The 21137-nt window shown below is 31.4% G+C and overlaps 1 protein-coding gene across 5 annotated transcripts; it reads left to right on the top strand.

Annotated features, from left to right (window-relative positions):
• Nucleotides 1-5750: 5750 nt before the first annotated feature.
• LOC148598199 (uncharacterized) lies at nt 5751-20973 on the top strand. 5 transcript variants are annotated; one of them, XM_088561358.1, is made up of 10 exons: nt 5751-5957; nt 7018-7215; nt 7798-7919; nt 9094-9182; nt 10235-11199; nt 17990-18043; nt 18850-18988; nt 19222-19382; nt 19956-20045; nt 20866-20973. In XM_088561358.1, the coding sequence occupies exons 2-10, from the start codon at nt 7030-7032 to the stop codon at nt 20929-20931; spliced, it is 1872 nt and encodes a 623-aa protein (XP_088417484.1). In that variant the 5' UTR covers nt 5751-5957; nt 7018-7029; the 3' UTR covers nt 20932-20973. The 5 variants fall into 5 exon arrangements, with proteins under 5 accessions (XP_088417484.1, XP_088417485.1, XP_088417486.1 ...); XM_088561359.1 differs by having other exon boundaries at nt 5751-5951; XM_088561360.1 differs by having other exon boundaries at nt 5751-5935.
• Nucleotides 20974-21137: the final 164 nt, after the last annotated feature.

A 21137-nucleotide genomic window follows, 5' to 3' on the forward strand; every position in this document is an offset into this window, starting at 1 on the left:
GGCTAAGCGCAAATTAAAATATTCTACCGGTTTATTTTGCAGAGCAGAACGCACGCAGCTATAATACTTGATTTGTAACAAGCTTTCCGATTGGTTTGCTCTCTTCGAGCAAACAAATTTACTTTGTATAACTTGCTTTGGTACTGTGACGTCATTAAATTCGATTGATCCGCACTCTGTGGTTTAAGCAAAATCACGTTTTGAAAACTTTGGATAGAATATTTTTTATTTGTGTATAGGAAATATAAAGCTGGTTTGGGTCAGGTTAGACTTCGAGGTTTACAAGTTTAAACCAGGTAATTACGTATTACCTGAACAAAAATATGAATCATTCCTAAATAGTAAAATTAAACTTTAATCGTTGTCCTTTTAAACTTTATAGGATGGAGAGTAGCAGCTAGAGCATTTGAGACTATTGGAATCCTGATACTTGGAGCTTGTTTCTTGGTTATTTTGTTAAAATGTTGTTGCCTGAAAGACAAGAGAATTCTTCTAGTACTTATTTTCATCGCTCAATTTGCAGCAGGTATATTTTTGTAACAGTTTAAGTGGGAAAATGAGTCTTTGCTTGTTTCAGCCACAAAATCGTTGAATATAAGAAGTTTACGGGAAGTGATGGTATCTTTGTCTCAACAAAGCTATTCCAGAATATGTTTTGAACGCCGGATTTTTTTTATATTTCAAATGAAATTGTTGTATACATAGAGACTTTTGTGAAGTATAGCTAAAAATGAAGATTTTTTAGTCTTGATTTGATCCACTCCATTGACCTACTGACCCATTTTTTAAGTAATAACTAGATGTACTAAGTGAAATATCTTTTTTCTTTAAAACATTATTTTTTTCTTTGAGAATCAATAAATTTACACGTAATATACGAACTGATTTTTAATTTATTATTTTAGGTGGAACCATCATTGTTGGAGTGATAATCTTTGGAGCTAACAAATTTTCCCCGTTTGATTTCGGTTTCTCATTTTACCTGTGTATTGTGGCAGCAGTGTTTTCCCTTTTGGCGGGAGTGTTCACGTTTCTGGAATACAGGAAAAACCCAATGGAGGGGTAGATTAATACCTTTAAAAGAACCGAATCATGATACGTCCATCTGGATATGATTATGGAAATGAAATACTCAGTGGAAACATTTGTATTTACAGAAAAGCGAGTGATACCAACCCTACCGTTGCCCCGGTCCATACTACGGCGCTTCGTCATTTTTTGATGTTTGATGTCGCTTTTATCAGTGGCCGTTCATGTAAAAATAGGGATATTTCTATCGGCTTACTTTCAACAAGTACCGGCTTACTTTTCAAAAGTATCGGCTTACTTGTTAAAAGTATCGGCATACTTATCAAAAGTATCGGCATACTTTTCAAAAGTAAGCCGATACAAAAACTTTATGCATAGTGAAAAAAGTATCGGCATACTTTTCAAAAGTATCGGCTTACTTTTCAAAAGTATGCCAATACTTTTAACAAGTAAGCCGATACTTTTGAAAAGTAAGCCGGTACTTGTTGAAAGTAAGCCGATAGAAATATATAAGCCGATAGAAATATCCCCATTTTTACATGAAAGGCCCCTGATACGCTTTAACCATATATATAACACAGAATTTACTTTATTTTCATCTGGTAATTTTGGAATTTCTTATTTGTTTCTTATTGAAAAAAGAACCCATTGATTCTACATCGCGCTTTAAGTTACATTTGATACTATGCATCGTAATCCTGAAACAGATTTTGTTTCATTCGTAAGCATGAATTTGATCATGTTAATCTAAACTTTCTTTGATATGTTATATATGCATTTACTCTCAATTAATAAAGTTATATACATCAGATTAATGTGGATTTGTCTGACACGTCGAAAATAAAAGAATTTTTCCGGTTAAAAGATTGTCGAATAGCTAGTTGGCTGAAAATGTTTATAGTAGTGTCAAAATCTGTCAGAATATGATTAATTCTGAGAAATTCTGACATACTAACAGTTCGGATTATACATGGTTTTGAAATATTTGAATGGTATCGGATAGGATACAGAACTACTTTTTAGAAAAATATATATATATTTTGTTTACTATGATATGTGTTTAATGTGTACAAATTACCAGTACAAAAACTGTGTATGTAATTTAGTATTTAAAAAGTTGGAGGTCTTGAAATACACAATGTACATGTACTGTACTTTGTAGTCCAAATACATTGCAAGTTTCCCATCTTGGAAGATTAATTTTTTATTTTGCATGGACAGATTAAAAAATGACAAGATGAACGTCATGATAGTGTTGACCTGAAATATTGCATTTTGGACATACATGTACAGTATAATTAGTAGTAGTACATACAGAAAAAAAACATGTGCTTCCTTTGCAAACAGCAAAAACATGGATTTTTCTAGCATTCAGCATAATGCAAAGAATATCATATCAAATCATGCATTATTCCCAAAATTTTGATTTTACCTCCCTAATTTTGACTCTTAACTTAAATGGCAAAATTTTTCGATAATTTCCCCCCAGAAAGGCAGAATGGCCAGAATACCAAGATACAATTCTGAAAAAAATTACTAAAAATTACAGAAATATTCCAACGGTTAACAATAATTCATTTTTTTAAATTTTGAAATGGGTAAAAAGCACCTTATGAGTGTGGTGGTGGTGGTGGTGGGGGGGGGGGGGGGATTGAGACTTGTTCCCAAGCTGGTTAATGCAGATAGTGTACGTTTCATTTGTATCTACATCAAATATTGCGCCAACACCAAGCTCAAGTTTTTCTACAAACTTGTTAAAAGAACAGTTTCTCTTCTGGTGATGTCTGTGTGGCAGTATGATGTCAGTAAAATTTAACCAACTGAAATTGCAACGCCAGTTTTCATTTTTCGTCGGTATCACTTAAGCGCTTAAATTTTCACAATTACCTTCTTCTTTTTTTGTTTATATAAACATTAAAATGAACGAAGTTGAATATTCCGACAACGCTAGTCTAATTTTTTTTTTCAATAAATCATCGTAAATCAATTATTTGTACTGAAAAACGACAGAAAACCACAGTACTGAAAAATGACTAAAATTTACAGTACCGAAAGTTTACTGAAATTTTCAGTCCTGAAAATTGACCAAAATTTACAGTACTGTAAAATGACAAAAAAGGTAAGTACTGAAATTACCGAAAAAATTCCTTACTGAAATGTTATTCGAAAGAAAAGTACTGATTTTATATCGGCATTAAAAGTACATGAAATCTGTAGTTAAATTCCTGGTAGTGTATTATATATTATTTATTCAACGGGTCATAGTTTTCCTTTCCTGGTTTGTCTACCCCGGACTTGACTTTTTGTGAGCAACTCGGCGGGTGTTTCTAGAAAAGCAGAGGATGCTTACCCTACCGGTACACCTGGTCCAGGCTCTCGGTTTTTAGTGGAGTCCAAGTTGTTCATTTGCTTTTGTTACTTTGTATGTATGATTTTAGTTACTTTATGTTCTTTTTGTGTATGTCTGTTTTCCATGTCTGGTCTTTGTCCCTGAATTACATTCTTTTGATTACCGCTATAGCCTTGGTTTCCTTGATTACACTTTCACATACATAGGACAGGTAATGATATGTAACAAATACAAAAGTATATAAATAAACTGAATATACAAGTGTTACAGTGCTCATTTAATAATCGTGTTTCCATCGTGCCTTAAACTATTTTGCGCCTGTGGATGGTAAGAAATTTATATATTTTACTGACGAGACTGAGGAAATAGATAATTAAAGTCTGAGCCTGAGGATCTAATATCTGACCTGTTGATGGATCCATCATAACGTGCTTGTAGTTGTATGTTCTACTTATAATTATTCACACGGAAACAGGTACAAATCCGCGGAATGTCTAAAGCATGCGCGTGCATTATAAAGCTTTGCCCGTCATTTCATCTACTTTCATGTGGCAAATTGCCCATAAAATCGTGCTGTATTGCATTTTGTAAATTTCCTCAATCAACAGCAATTGCTATGCCTTTTTCTACAATAATAGTAAAAATTCCGGACATTTTAGTGTTTTTTTAAACCCGTCAATTACTACGGGTGTATTATGGTTATTAAACAATTGTCTGTCTGTATGACTGTTCGTTTGTGATTACAAATCGCACCATAACTTGAAAGTGTCTTATCCGAAATACTACAAACTTTATGTAATGTACTTTTTATGATCGGATAATTGTGACTATCTGATTTTTTCATGGTTATTTAGCTTTTAACATAATATATATGTTCTGAATTATTTCAGATTCTATACAGCTGTTTATCATAAAAACGTCAAGGTCTATGTACCTTTGGTATTTTTTTGTCGAGTTTATTGATGTGAAAAGGGTGATTATCTGTGATATATTACGAGAATGGATATGGTGAATATGTCTAAGAAACAACAGTTCCGCCATGATGAAAAATGTCATTATATGTATCTGCAGAAAGCCTCATTGGATTTGCTTGAATTTCAGTATGGTTGCCAACTATGATATCATCCCAAAATCTAACACATTTTTTATTTTTAAAATCTGTTTTTGTTCAGGGGTGTTTGCAGATGGGAACCGGTGCACAATGCACTCAAGACACAATTGTTCGTTTGGTTCTATTTGTGGAATCATGGAGATTTTTGGTCCATACTTCGTCTAACAGGAAACCTGAGGACACTTCGGTAAATTTTGTATATGCAGTCTTAGATTGATTGATTGTATCGTGAGCGATCATTTGCCTTATTCAACATCCTGTGTATCTTACACCTTTGTTTGAAATTTATTCAGGACTTATCATCGTGCAAAAGCACTGATGACATGTTCGAGCTCAGAAAGAGTTTCCATACACAAGAAAACTAACTGAGTCTTTTTTTTTCTTTTTTTTCTTTTTGGTGGGGGAGCTTGACAGTGGTTAAATTTTAAGGGAGGGAGAGGGGCAAATAATTCTAGTATATAATAGTTATGCATCTCTTTCCTAATATTTCGGCATTTTTTTTTTCATTCTACTCTTAGCATATATCACAGGACTCAATTGTTCTTTCTGTTAATAAATAGTCATCTTCTTAAATTACTGTTTCGGTATGCTGAAAACCGTGAATCATTATATTATAAGTACTATGACATAATATGTGTATGTATCTATTTCTTCCATACAGGATAGTAACCCTAATCTATTTTATATAGAATATGAAAAGTTCAAGACAAATGACAATAGTTTCGCAATTAAAAATGATAAGCATTCATGGATGCATACCTTGTAAAATGTCTAAATTAGCTAATAATCTTGCGAAGTGATATGCACAATAGTCTAGCGATGTGATATGCACAATAGTCTAGCGATGTGATATACACAGAAAAACTCAGTGGTATGAGGAGCAGCTTTAAGTCTATTTTAATACATTGTATATAAAAGTATAGACATTGTCGCGCTCTTTTATATTTTGTTGACTTTGGCAGTATTTAGGCAAAAATTGGCAAATGATATAGCCTGACGCCCACTTTGTTGAATTTCTGGATCGGTACCACGCCTTTCTCATTCAGTCATTCGTAACTTTCTGCATCCCCTACCTACCTATTGGTAAATGATAAAAAAAATAATAGATACGTATTTGTCTTACTCTCTCACCTGCAGAGACTTCTATTATAATACATACTCCAGTATCTTGAAAAATCTGCAGAGGCCATTTTTCTCGAAATGGAGCCAGCAATCTTGGCCGTTCCAATCTTTCTTTTAGTAACTATCTTATTCAATGTTGACTTCCGGTTACTTTTTCAAGATGTCTGCGCCCATGAATTATATGAAATTATTGCAGGAGGTTGAAAAGTGACTGTGTATACAATGTCGAAGTCCTAAAAGTGAACTTTCTGATAGTTTTAAGCTTTATGGAATTGTTTGTTCGAAATTGATTGTTTGACGCAACCTGCCACCACGCGCGTCAGGTCTACTGTTTAATGAGTACATGTAATATATGATGTATCATTGTATATTAGTTTCATTAGAGCTTGAACAGGTTTTATCAACTGTAAACAATATAATGAAATGATAATGTCAATCCTCAATAAGTCTTTCATGAACAACTGGATACTGTTCAATTACATAAAAGAATAAAGCATGAAAATCTAGTTTTCGAATAGAAGGAGCTTCTACTCCTAGTATAGTTTGGTGTACATCTTATCAATAAACGCTGTACAGGGCCATAAAAGATCTTTACTAGGGGTTCACTATTAGAAGGAAGTCTGGGTGGTAGGTGTTACTGTCCATCCTGAAAATTGATGCCTGTGTATTTAAGGCGGTAGACTTAGGGTAAGGGACATAACTCTTAAAAATCATTCAAATGTTTGTATTCAGCATTTTACATCAATCTTATGTAAGCATCTAATCAACTTGGATTAATTTTATTCTGCTTCAAACAAAGGCTTGAGAGGCTTTGGTGAAATTGAATATAATACAAACATATCACTGATTTCATGTGTTATGTCCCTTACCCTAGGTCTACCTCCTTAAATCTTTAACAAAAAAAGCTACCAAAATACACTAAATACTGTAAAATGATCTAAGTAGAAGAATGTAATAATAAAAAAATCGTAATAAAACCCAGATGGTCATTTGATTGTTTATGTATCTCCTGCCAACAAATCCTTTGATGGTATGTACAAAAACAATGTACATTGTTACAGTATATGTAGGAATCACTTTATCTGTCCACATACAATGTATCTTGTAACGTAAGTTGAACTAACTACTCAATGAATTTTGATGAAATTTAGTAGGAAGGTTAGATGACATGTGTAGATGTTCATGAAAGAAATTAATGTCAGGTCACTGCCAGGGATAATTTTCAACTCACATGTGTAGCATGATTTAAGTCAAAATAAACACGGTGTATCTGGCTTACAGCTATTCCAGTTGGTGACAGTGTGTCTAAACCCTAATTTAAACCCCTGCAACACTGCATTATATTAATATTGTATCATTTGCTATTGATGTACATGTAAGTTTCATCATTTTGTTTTCATTTTAGTACAAGAATAACATGGCTTTCTCAAAGTTTATCATTCCCAAAAAGAAGAGGAGAGTGAATGTAAATAGAGACTCTCCATATCCTGTTCCCTTGGAAACAGATAAGGGGACTGGTTCCTGGTTCTATTATACTGGTTTTATATGCAATAATCATGTGCAAGTCAAGCATACTGGTGACATAGAAAGACTCTACAAAATGGTATGGTGAACATATAATTTGATATGGTTTTCTCCTACATAAAAATAGGATAAATTTTCTGTTCTGAAAAGAACTTTTTGAATTCTCATTTAAAATAGAACAAGCCTCCTGAGAACACTGGGTACTCAGAATACTCACCCCCTATTATACTCATCAACGTCTGATCATGTGAACTACATGTATTTATAGAAACATGTTGAAACTTTCCTACTTTTAAAGATCAGAGTAAGAAATAGTAGCCTAGCCGCTAGGCTGACTAATAGCATAAGTCTATACAACCATATAGTAAATATATTGAAAAATTGTATTCAGGACTGGCTGGAATTTGAGTGAGTTTCCTAACCTGTAAAGAGTAAATAATGTTTGATGAGGCTGAAGTATTAAAAGTGAAAAATGTTTGATGATATTGTTTGTCAAAATAATTCATATTTTAGAGGATCGCATATTGTATTGAATTTATTGAATTACATTTTAGCAGTCCTTTAATCACAGGTTTTGCTTCAAAAATTTAAGTTCAAATATTTAATATAATCACAACAACCATGTCTATGTTAATCTTGAGTTGTTGCATTTTTTATTCAGGGATTTTTTGGTAAAGGAGCATTATCCAGAAGTAAACCAGAATTTAATCAGAAATACAGAACAGTAGAGGTACCAAACAAAAAAGGGCAAATGATTACAGCTCGAGTCATGAGTCGAAGAAAGTAAGTTTTGTCCTTGCAATAAAACAAAGATACTTTACTAGTATGAATTAAAGTACTGAGACCAGATAAAATTACCACTATCCAAAAATCAAGTTATTTTACTGGTGATATTTTAATTTCAAGTCTGTCGAAAAAGACATTATTTTATAGTTTGGATTTTAAGTCACAGCTAGTACGAATTTACTTTGTTTTAGAAATCTGCTAAAAATGAAAATTTCAGTCTAATGTGAGCAATGAAATGAGTGAAAAAAATGCTTAATGAAGTCATTTGTTGGATGGTCATTTAGGGTATAGTAAATTAATTATATCAAGGTACTTTCTGCAGTCTGTGGCAACACCGAAAGTGATGGTTGATATTGAGACTCAGAGAGGTATTAAAGGCACTGTGCCTTAAATGGAAAGTTGACAAATGTTTTAGGAGGTAGACCTAGGGTAAGGGACATAACTCTTGAAATCAGTGTTATGTTTGTATCATAATTAATTTCACCAAAGCCTGTGAATCTTTCATTAGGAACTGAATGAAATCAGTCCAAGTTACTTTGATGCTTACATGGGATGATATAAAATCCTGAAAACAAACGTTTAAATGATTTGTAAGAGTTGTGTCCCTTTCCCTAGGTCTACCTCCTTAAATGTGGGAAATACCCATGGAAACCTAAAATTAAAAAAATCCTAGAACACTGTGGATTAGTATAATAAAACAGTCTTCTTTCCAAACTTATCAAATTTTCTCAGGAATATAAGTTTTTTTTTATTTTCCGGAGGGAAAGAGGAACATAATATACGACTTTCCCACACTAAAATTGTACTTGCCTCTGGTGTCGGGAAAGTGGAACCTTTATAACACTGAACCTCTATTATAGCTCTGTAATCCTTCTCTTCAAGAGTAGCCATGATTGTTGACTGTTGTCAGCATCATGTTGTATCAGATTTTCACCTTTTTCAATGAAAAACCCAGAGAACAACCTTAGTTTGATTAACCAATGGGAATTGGGGAAGAAAAAAACGCCATTTATGGCACTGATGACTAGGTAAAATTTACCGTAAATACAACAAATAAGGCCTTGTAGAACAATTAGTTAAAATGTTACACTTGATTTTCCATCAAGAAAAATAGATACCATAATTTGGTGTACTGTAGTATAATAATTACATATATATATTATTTTTCTAGCTATTTACACAGACTGAAGTGGAAGACAGACCACAAAGAAGAGGGGCCCAACTTTTCTGATTATGATAGTTCAGAAGAAATGTTAGATGGTAATGAATTTATTTATGGTACACATGTTTAATTTCAGGTGCCTACAAATTTATTTTGGGTTAAAATATTTAGTTTTTGAAATATTGCTGGTCTGAAAATTTATTTTCAACCACATTGGGGCAAGTTTATTTATTTCCATTTCACTGTGTGAAGTATCTGGACTGAGGTCAGAAATTTTCTAAAGATGTGGGCCTGAATATTATTTTTTAAATTTTTTCAGGGTCAAAACATTTATTTCCAAAGACTGCCAGGCCATCCCCTCAGAGTTAAATGGTCATCCCCTTATAATTAGCAATTTTCCAGTTGTCAAAACAAGATTGCCGAGCAGACTAGTTAAAGTTATTCTGAACTTGACCCATTATAGATGAAACCTGCCTCCCTATATCTCCTCAAGTGTCAGTCTAATTAAAATTAGCCCCTCCGATTAACGCAAGGTCTAATTTTAATTAGACTGCTCAAGTATGAAATTTTAAAGTCAGTTTCACCAAAGAATCTTACAAAATTAAGGAGAATTGATTCTTTCATTTTATACACCTATTCACAAAGTGGAGAGGTGCTATGTGAATACCTTACCAAAAGCTGTATGTTTGTCTGGGAGTCTGTTTGCCCCCTTCGGTTTCCAGATGATAATTTCACTTAAGAAGTTTTTAGACTTTGTATGGTTAATGAATGTCATGAAAAATAGATTAAGTTTGAAATGAGTAACTTAAAAAAATAGATCAAGTTTGAAATGAGTAACATAAAAAAATAGATCAAGTTTGAATTTTAGTTTGTTCAGTTTATTTACACAAAGTTGCGGCCAGTTTAAGTTGTTTTCCCCTGCCCCCTTAAAAAATCCCCGTCCCCACTTAAAAAAATTGATTTTTTAGAACATGGCATGGTATCTTTTAATATCCCATGAGATGCCCTATTTTATGGAAAGAACTACTCTCTGATCAGTATATACAAACATGTATACTATGAATGCCCTTTATATTTATTTTAGTAGCATACTCACATAAAATTTATTTTGCCTTACAATATCAAGGAGAGCATTTCTTAATTCTTTCAGAAATGGATACAAGCCAGGAAAGAATTAATGACATGTTTAAACCATTAGCAAAAGAATCACAATGTGAAAAACAGTCTGAAACTACCTGGTTAGACAACTCTTATATGGGAGAGGTGAAGGACACAGGAAGCTGTGATGAATTGTGGGAAGAAGATGCTGAATTTTGGGGAATGGATTCTTTGTCAGAACAGGACAAAGACAATAATCAAAGTAATGATACTTGGAACAATGAGCCTGTAAAAGAGGCAAATGACTTGGATCATGTTGAATCTAGGTCAGGAACCATAGCTACAAATTTACCTATTTGTAATGACAAGGTTAAGATAGAAGATTGTTCTGATCTTGACAGTAACAAACATAAAGAAGACATTCTATTTGACAAGAAAGATAAAATTTCATCTCATGGAAACACCAATAGCTCTGATGAAAATGTAGGGAAATGTGACAATAATATGAAGAAAGACTTTTCTACACAAGCAAAAGATGATATTTGCATTAAAAATGAAAATATTGTTGATAGAAATGTCTCAAGTATTTGCTTAGAAAATTCTGTTTGCATGTCAGATAAGGGAGATTTTTCTACAGGTGAATCTGACAAGGGAGATAATTCAGTTGTCAACTCTGAAAAGAGTGGCAATTTTAAAATGGAGAATTCTGAAAAGCTCCTAGGTAGTGTATCTGGTATAGTAAATGAAGATGCCTTACAAATTGAAAAAAATCAGGAAAATTTCAATTTCCAGAGTAGAAATGACAATTCTTCCATATTAGAAACTGGCAGTGATGTAGATTCATTATGCAAATCTGATGATGAAGATGGGAATGTATTTGTTGTTGATGATTCTGATAGTGAATCAGAATATACTTCAAAGAGCCGCAGAAAAAGGAGAAAGAGAAAAAAATGGAAACCTGTTTTAAAGAGGAATCCTTTATTCATAAAAGAGAATCTACATTTATCACTAGAGGAGGTATTTATAATGCTGAATTTTTAAAAAATTTTGGGGTTAGGCACCAGGGGTAGACACGTTTTCCCAGGGGACCACACATAGAAGTTCTATTGATGTTTTGTATTAAACTCAATATTTTGTCAAGTGACCTGAACACCCTCCCATATACAAATAATAGAACTGCCTCACATCCGCGTCTGTCATATGTTTTACTGGAACAGCCCTGTGTATAATTTATAAGTACTTTCATGGAAAATTTCTTGGATATTTGGCTACCTTCAATACGTAGTGATGTAAAATTTGCAATATATAAAAGTGATACTTGTATAATTAGGTTTTCGAATTTCTTGCCCGAGATGTCAATTACAATAGGTATCCTTAAAGATTCATTAATTACAATTTCAATGAATTTTTACGTTCAATAATTATATTTTCTACATAGAGCTAGTTTTTTTACCATATAAGTAAAAAGTTTATCAAGGCAAGCTGTACTGACAAAACAAGATGGTTATTTAACATTTGCCATTTTTGTATTTTAGGCTTTTTTGACCAAAGAAGTAAACATTTTATCAAGGCAAGCTGTACTGACAAAACAAGATGGTTATTTAACATTTGCCATTTTTGTATTTTAGGCTTTTTTGACCAAAGAAGTAAAAATTTTATCAAGGCAAGCTGTACTGACAAAACAAGATGGTTATTTAACATTTGCCATTTTTTGTATTTTAGGCTTTTTTGACCAAAGAAGTAAAAATTTTATCAAGGCAAGCTGTACTGACAAAACAAGATGGTTATTTAACATTTGCCATTTTTGTATTTTAGGCTTTTTTGACCAAAGAAGTAAAAATTTTATCAAGGCAAGCTGTACTGACAAAACAAGATGGTTATTTAACATTTGCCATTTTTTGTATTTTAGGCTTTTTTGACCAAAGAAGTAAAAATTTTATCAAGGCAAGCTGTACTGACAAAACAAGATGGTTATTTAACATTTGCCATTTTTGTATTTTAGGCTTTTATGACCAAAGAAGTAAAAATTTTATCAAGGCAAGCTGTACTGACAAAACAAGATGGTTATTTAACATTTGCCATTTTTGTATTTTAGGCTTTTTTGACCAAAGAAGTAAACATTTTATCAAGGCAAGCTGTACTGACAAAACAAGATGGTTATTTAACATTTGCCATTTTTGTATTTTAGGCTTTTTTGACCAAAGAAGTAAAAATTTTATCAAGGCAAGCTGTACTGACAAAACAAGATGGTTATTTAACATTTGCCATTTTTTGTATTTTAGGCTTTTTTGACCAAAGAAGTAAAAATTTTATCAAGGCAAGCTGTACTGACAAAACAAGATGGTTATTTAACATATGCCATTTTTTGTATTTTAGGCTTTTTTGACCAAAGAAGTAAAAATTTTATCAAGGCAAGCTGTACTGACAAAACAAGATGGTTATTTAACATTTGCCATTTTTGTATTTTAGGCTTTTTTGACCAAAGAAGTAAAAATTTTATCAAGGCAAGCTGTACTGACAAAACAAGATGGTTATTTAACATTTGTCATTTTTGTATTTTAGGCTTTTTTGACCAAAGAAGTAAAAATTTTATCAAGGCAAGCTGTACTGACAAAACAAGATGGTTATTTAACATTTGCCATTTTTGTATTTTAGGCTTTTTTGACCAAAGAAGTAAACATTTTATCAAGGCAAGCTGTACTGACAAAACAAGATGGTTATTTAACATTTGCCATTTTTGTATTTTAGGCTTTTTTGACCAAAGAAGTAAAAATTTTATCAAGGCAAGCTGTACTGACAAAACAAGATGGTTATTTAACATTTGCCATTTTTTGTATTTTAGGCTTTTTTGACCAAAGAAGTAAAAATTTTATCAAGGCAAGCTGTACTGACAAAACAAGATGGTTATTTAACATTTGCCATTTTTGTATTTTAGGCTTTTATGACCAAAGAAGTAAAAATTTTATCAAGGCAAGCTGTACTGACAAAACAAGATGGTTATTTAACATTTGCCATTTTTGTATTTTAGGCTTTTTTGACCAAAGAAGTAAACATTTTATCAAGGCAAGCTGTACTGACAAAACAAGATGGTTATTTAACATTTGCCATTTTTTGTATTTTAGGCTTGTTTGACCAAAGAAGTAAAAATTTTATCAAGGCAAGCTGTACTGACAAAACAAGATGGTTATTTAACATTTGCCATTTTTGTATTTTAGGCTTTTTTGACCAAAGAAGTAAAAATTTTATCAAGGCAAGCTGTACTGACAAAACAAGATGGTTATTTAACATTTGCCATTTTTTGTATTTTAGGCTTTTTTGACCAAAGAAGTAAAAATTTTATCAAGGCAAGCTGTACTGACAAAACAAGATGGTTATTTAACATTTGCCATTTTTGTATTTTAGGCTTTTTTGACCAAAGAAGTAAAAATTTTATCAAGGCAAGCTGTACTGACAAAACAAGATGGTTATTTAACATTTGCCATTTTTTGTATTTTAGGCTTTTTTGACCAAAGAAGTAAAAATTTTATCAAGGCAAGCTGTACTGACAAAACAAGATGGTTATTTAACATTTGCCATTTTTGTATTTTAGGCTTTTATGACCAAAGAAGTAAAAATTTTATCAAGGCAAGCTGTACTGACAAAACAAGATGGTTATTTAACATTTGCCATTTTTGTATTTTAGGCTTTTTTGACCAAAGAAGTAAAAATTTTATCAAGGCAAGCTGTACTGACAAAACAAGATGGTTATTTAACATTTGCCATTTTTTGTATTTTAGGCTTGTTTGACCAAAGAAGTAAAAATTTTATCAAGGCAAGCTGTACTGACAAAACAAGATGGTTATTTAACATTTGTCATTTTTGTATTTTAGGCTTTTTTGACCAAAGAAGTAAAAATTTTATCAAGGCAAGCTGTACTGACAAAACAAGATGGTTATTTAACATTTGCCATTTTTGTATTTTAGGCTTTTTTGACCAAAGAAGTAAACATTTTATCAAGGCAAGCTGTACTGACAAAACAAGATGGTTATTTAACATTTGCCATTTTTGTATTTTAGGCTTTTTTGACCAAAGAAGTAAAAATTTTATCAAGGCAAGCTGTACTGACAAAACAAGATGGTTATTTAACATTTGCCATTTTTTGTATTTTAGGCTTTTTTGACCAAAGAAGTAAAAATTTTATCAAGGCAAGCTGTACTGACAAAACAAGATGGTTATTTAACATTTGCCATTTTTGTATTTTAGGCTTTTATGACCAAAGAAGTAAAAATTTTATCAAGGCAAGCTGTACTGACAAAACAAGATGGTTATTTAACATTTGCCATTTTTGTATTTTAGGCTTTTTTGACCAAAGAAGTAAACATTTTATCAAGGCAAGCTGTACTGACAAAACAAGATGGTTATTTAACATTTGCCATTTTTTGTATTTTAGGCTTGTTTGACCAAAGAAGTAAAAATTTTATCAAGGCAAGCTGTACTGACAAAACAAGATGGTTATTTAACATTTGCCATTTTTGTATTTTAGGCTTTTTTGACCAAAGAAGTAAAAATTTTATCAAGGCAAGCTGTACTGACAAAACAAGATGGTTATTTAACATTTGCCATTTTTTGTATTTTAGGCTTTTTTGACCAAAGAAGTAAAAATTTTATCAAGGCAAGCTGTACTGACAAAACAAGATGGTTATTTAACATTTGCCATTTTTGTATTTTAGGCTTTTTTGACCAAAGAAGTAAAAATTTTATCAAGGCAAGCTGTACTGACAAAACAAGATGGTTATTTAACATTTGCCATTTTTTGTATTTTAGGCTTTTTTGACCAAAGAAGTAAAAATTTTATCAAGGCAAGCTGTACTGACAAAACAAGATGGTTATTTAACATTTGCCATTTTTGTATTTTAGGCTTTTATGACCAAAGAAGTAAAAATTTTATCAAGGCAAGCTGTACTGACAAAACAAGATGGTTATTTAACATTTGCCATTTTTGTATTTTAGGCTTTTTTGACCAAAGAAGTAAAAATTTTATCAAGGCAAGCTGTACTGACAAAACAAGATGGTTATTTAACATTTGCCATTTTTTGTATTTTAGGCTTGTTTGACCAAAGAAGTAAAAATTTTATCAAGGCAAGCTGTACTGACAAAACAAGATGGTTATTTAACATTTGCCATTTTTGTATTTTAGGCTTTTTTGACCAAAGAAGTAAAAATTTTATCAAGGCAAGCTGTACTGACAAAACAAGATGGTTATTTAACATTTGCCATTTTTTGTATTTTAGGCTTTTTTGACCAAAGAAGTAAAAATTTTATCAAGGCAAGCTGTACTGACAAAACAAGATGGTTATTTAACATTTGCCATTTTTTGTATTTTAGGCTTTTTTGACCAAAGAAGTAAAAATTTTATCAAGGCAAGCTGTACTGACAAAACAAGATGGTTATTTAACATTTGCCATTTTTTGTATTTTAGGCTTTTTTGACCAAAGAAGTAAAAATTTTATCAAGGCAAGCTGTACTGACAAAACAAGATGGTTATTTAACATTTGCCATTTTTGTATTTTAGGCTTTTTTGACCAAAGAAGTAAAAATTTTATCAAGGCAAGCTGTACTGACAAAACAAGATGGTTATTTAACATTTGCCATTTTTTGTATTTTAGGCTTTTTTGACCAAAGAAGTAAAAATTTTATCAAGGCAAGCTGTACTGACAAAACAAGATGGTTATTTAACATTTGCCATTTTTTGTATTTTAGGCTTTTTTGACCAAAGAAGTAAAAATTTTATCAAGGCAAGCTGTACTGACAAAACAAGATGGTTATTTAACATTTGCCATTTTTTGTATTTTAGGCTTTTTTGACCAAAGAAGTAAAAATTTTATCAAGGCAAGCTGTACTGACAAAACAAGATGGTTATTTAACATTTGCCATTTTTTGTATTTTAGGCTTTTTTGACCAAAGAAGTAAAAATTTTATCAAGGCAAGCTGTACTGACAAAACAAGATGGTTATTTAACATTTGCCATTTTTTGTATTTTAGGCTTTTTTTACCAAAGAAGTAAAAATTTTATCAAGGCAAGCTGTACTGACAAAACAAGATGGTTATTTAACATTTGCCATTTTTTGTATTTTAGGCTTTTTTGACCAAAGAAGTAAAAATTTTATCAAGGCAAGCTGTACTGACAAAACAAGATGGTTATTTAACATTTGCCATTTTTTGTATTTTAGGCTTTTTTGACCAAAGAAGTAAAAATTTTATCAAGGCAAGCTGTACTGACAAAACAAGATGGTTATTTAACATTTGCCATTTTTTGTATTTTAGGCTTTTTTGACCAAAGAAGTAAAAATTTTATCAAGGCAAGCTGTACTGACAAAACAAGATGGTTATTTAACATTTGCCATTTTTTGTATTTTAGGCTTTTTTGACCAAAGAAGTAAAAATTTTATCAAGGCAAGCTGTACTGACAAAACAAGATGGTTATTTAACATTTGCCATTTTTTGTATTTTAGGCTTTTTTGACCAAAGAAGTAAAAATTTTATCAAGGCAAGCTGTACTGACAAAACAAGATGGTTATTTAACATTTGCCATTTTTTGTATTTTAGGCTTTTTTGACCAAAGAAGTAAAAATTTTATCAAGGCAAGCTGTACTGACAAAACAAGATGGTTATTTAACATTTGCCATTTTTTGTATTTTAGGCTTTTTTGACCAAAGAAGTAAAAATTTTATCAAGGCAAGCTGTACTGACAAAACAAGATGGTTATTTAACATTTGCCATTTTTTGTATTTTAGGCTTTTTTGACCAAAGAAGTAAAAATTTTATCAAGGCAAGCTGTACTGACAAAACAAGATGGTTATTTAACATTTGCCATTTTTTGTATTTTAGGCTTTTTTGACCAAAGAAGTAAAAATTTTATCAAGGCAAGCTGTACTGACAAAACAAGATGGTTATTTAACATTTGCCATTTTTTGTATTTTAGGCTTTTTTGACCAAAGAAGTAAAAATTTTATCAAGGCAAGCTGTACTGACAAAACAAGATGGTTATTTAACATTTGCCATTTTTTGTATTTTAGGCTTTTTTGACCAAAGAAGTAAAAATTTTATCAAGGCAAGCTGTACTGACAAAACAAGATGGTTATTTAACATTTGCCATTTTTTGTATTTTAGGCTTTTTTGACCAAAGAAGTAAAAATTTTATCAAGGCAAGCTGTACTGACAAAACAAGATGGTTATTTAACATTTGCCATTTTTTGTATTTTAGGCTTTTTTTACCAAAGAAGTAAAAATTTTATCAAGGCAAGCTGTACTGACAAAACAAGATGGTTATTTAACATTTGCCATTTTTTGTATTTTAGGCTTTTTTGACCAAAGAAGTAAAAATTTTATCAAGGCAAGCTGTACTGACAAAACAAGATGGTTATTTAACATTTGCCATTTTTTGTATTTTAGGCTTTTTTGACCAAAGAAGTAAAAATTTTATCAAGGCAAGCTGTACTGACAAAACAAGATGGTTATTTAACATTTGCCATTTTTTGTATTTTAGGCTTTTTTGACCAAAGAAGTAAAAATTTTATCAAGGCAAGCTGTACTGACAAAACAAGATGGTTATTTAACATTTGCCATTTTTTGTATTTTAGGCTTTTTTGACCAAAGAAGTAAAAATTTTATCAAGGCAAGCTGTACTGACAAAACAAGATGGTTATTTAACATTTGCCATTTTTTGTATTTTAGGCTTTTTTGACCAAAGAAGTAAAAATTTTATCAAGGCAAGCTGTACTGACAAAACAAGATGGTTATTTAACATTTGCCATTTTTTGTATTTTAGGCTTTTTTCTTGTCATATGCTCTTGCCTGTATGGTTGTAAAAGATGAAAGTCAGGTAACAAAGTCTGGAAATTGTGTTGGATAAATGTGGGAAAAATAAAGATGTCAAGGATCAAGGGTCAAAGACCAAGCATATAAATAAAGGAAGAAACAACAAACTGAAAAATAAACATAAAAACAGTCAATAAGATCAACAACAAAAAATGGTAGCACTCAAAGGTTAATACAGAGATTTTGGAAAGAAAGGTTCCAGATATTTCCTGAAAAAGGGGAGTTCCAGACTATTATTTGTTCATTTTTGCCAAAAGTCTGCAAAAAATTTACAAAATTTTCAAACAAAAGGAGGGTATTCTAACCCCAGGAACCTCCCTCTGGATCCACCCTTGGCCCAGACCTGGTGAATTATTGTGGTAATCTTCCTCTACTTTTCTAGAGACATCGGTTTAAGAAAAGTGTCTTTGTAAGAATAATGCAAAATCTGAAAAATGTGATGCAACCCAAAAAGGGCTATATATTCTAATTTTTGTAATTTAAGTTGTTTTATGGGTCTATACTATGAAATGTATAATTATTCATTCAAATCTGCCTGCACTTAGGAGATAATTAACATTGAAATCCAATATATTCAATTGTATTTGAGTGTCTTTTACAGAGTTATCTCTTAATTTTGAAATCTACAGTGCATTCTATATAATTTTTATCGCTTAAGAACACAGGTTATTTGAAAAACCAAATGTTAATTTCTTTTTACTATGAAAATTTAAACAAAATATCACATTTTGCATGATTCTTAGCTGGAGTGTTACTTAATCATTTTTTGTGTGATGAATGCTATACCAATGCATCATATCTTTGTTCTAGATCAATCAAGATTTAACACAGTTGTGGAGACTTTTTAGCAATAGACAACAAAGCTTTATACCAAACTATGTGGCATACCATTACTACAGGAGTAAGGGATGGGTTCCTAAGACTGGACTCAAGTTTGGCTCTGATTTATGTAAGTAAAAATGAGTCTTAAGCTAGGCTCTGATTTTTGGTACCAAAAACTGGAATCAATTTTGGCGCTAATTTATGTAAATATCTTAAAATGATCTGACTTTCAGCCCTGATCTATAGATGCATATAGTTTTGGGCTGAAGTTTAATTTTATAGTTTTCCACATTCCTTTATTTTTGAAGGACATAACGTATACAGAGATGGTTATACTGTAACATCTATTATTTTTTCTAGTAATTTACAAAGAAGGCCCTGCATTTTACCATGGGAGTTACTCTGTCATTGTAAAAATGGTTATGGAGGATACCTTGGAAGATGACAAGGCCTTCTCTGGGAGAGATCTATCATGGACAAGTTTGGCAGGACTGAATCGACTTACAGAGCAAGTTGCTAAGGTACCATAATCACATATGCGAACTCAATTCATGGATCAAATTTAGATGATTTTTTTATGATTAAAACTCAGCATGAGGCCTTGATTTTTTTCTTCAATGATGAATTGGTTCTTTTTAGGAAAACTTGATTATTATGTTAACTCTACTTTGTACCGTAACATCATTAATATCACTTTGTTCTGTGATATTTTTAATAAGACTACATTCTTATATTTGACTGGAAGACAGTTTGAATTCTGCTAAAATATTGTTGTTTTTTTTTATAACTGCATGAAAAATTGAAAAACAATGCTTGATTATACTGTCCAGTGGTTGATTTCAATCCCCCAAAAAAAACCACACACAAATTATGAAAGTGATCAGATTGTAAGTTCTGACAGTTCAATGAAGAAACACATTTTAACATCAAAACTTACCGGTATGTTTGATTTTAAACTTAGTTCTCTTGTAAAACAAACCAGCATTTCCTCATGGGAATCTTTGGCTATTAGAAAATTGTTTCACATTGTGTACACACTTGCACCACAGGAAATGGAAAAACTTTAGTCCTTATGAATTGTATTGTATTTTCAGGAGCTTCTCATTTGTTATGTAATAAGACCCAGAAATCTAACTGATGAAGACTTGATGTCACCCAAATGTATTTCACAGTTCAAGGTCAAGGTTGGTAGTTCATGTTTAAAAATGAAGGATAACCATGGTTACAAACATATTCAAAACTCAAAATCAAGGAGAAAACAAATCAAACAAATTCTGAGGCCAAAACAAATAACGATGTACATAAAAAAAAAATTTTAAAACTGAAAATAAATGACAAATTTCAAGTCTACAAAAAATTAACAGTGCAATATGAACAAAGAAACTTATTGCACTTGAACTTTAAACTGAAGTTTTGTTTAGTTTAGTCTGTAGTACTTGAACATTTACAATTCTAATTTAATGACACTGTAGCACTGTAATTTCAATGTGTTTAACATGATACAGTCATATCCTACATGCAAAGAAATTTTCATTGCCCATAGACAATTACTGTAAATTGAAACAAAATTAAAGAATTTAAGATATCCACTAAAAAGACTTGCAGAACCTTTAAGTTTGACACCCTGTATTTCTTTTTTGCAAATTTAAAAATTTCTTATTATAAGAATCTTGGAATTAAGTTGAGAATAATTCCATATGGGTTTTGCTGTTTTGTGATTTTATGGACATAAGAATGAGAATGGAAATAATTGCTAGAAACAAAGGATTTACATCAAGTGTCAATATAAACATTGACAGCAATAATATTTATTAACTATCAAAAACTATAAAGCGGGACATCCCCCTCTAAAAATTTTCTCAAGGGGGATTTTTGTAATAGTATTATTTTCCTACATATTTTATTAATAATCACTAACACTTTATTCCAACATCTGAGTTCAATTAATTTTGAGTTTGACCTTTAATGCTTATCATCTAAAATGTTATGTTTTATGTTTTTTAGGAAATGATTCTGTCAAGATGGGTTTCATCACAAGAAAGAGAAAAGCGCTCTGAAGACATGCCATGATATTAGGATAGTATGATCACGATAATAAAGACATTTCTATTTTGTTAGTGTTTGCTGTATGAGTCAGACCTGATCTTATCCATCATATTGATAGATATTTTTTCTATTTCATGTACATGGCAAGATATTCAAAAATATCCGTCATAACATTGCAACTAATTGTGATGTCATGAGACATTCTTTAGAATTTTGAATGAAAATGAGGT

The sequence above is a fragment of the Perna viridis genome, chromosome 14 (assembly GCF_037379345.1).
Source record: "Perna viridis isolate PV_CMFRI_1.1 ecotype Kerala chromosome 14, ASM3737934v1, whole genome shotgun sequence".
Taxonomy (NCBI): domain Eukaryota; kingdom Metazoa; phylum Mollusca; class Bivalvia; order Mytilida; family Mytilidae; genus Perna; species Perna viridis.

Bases quoted from the DNA above. Each gene is read 5' to 3' on its own strand.
- LOC148598199 (XM_088561358.1), top strand. From the start codon at position 7,030: ATGGCTTTCTCAAAGTTTATCATTCCCAAAAAGAAGAGGAGAGTGAAT. The intron at 11,200-17,989 runs GTATTTATAATG...TTTGTATTTTAG, and splicing joins TACATTTATCACTAGAGGAG to GCTTTTTTCTTGTCATATGC. The intron at 18,044-18,849 runs GTAACAAAGTCT...TCTTTGTTCTAG, and splicing joins TTGTAAAAGATGAAAGTCAG to ATCAATCAAGATTTAACACA.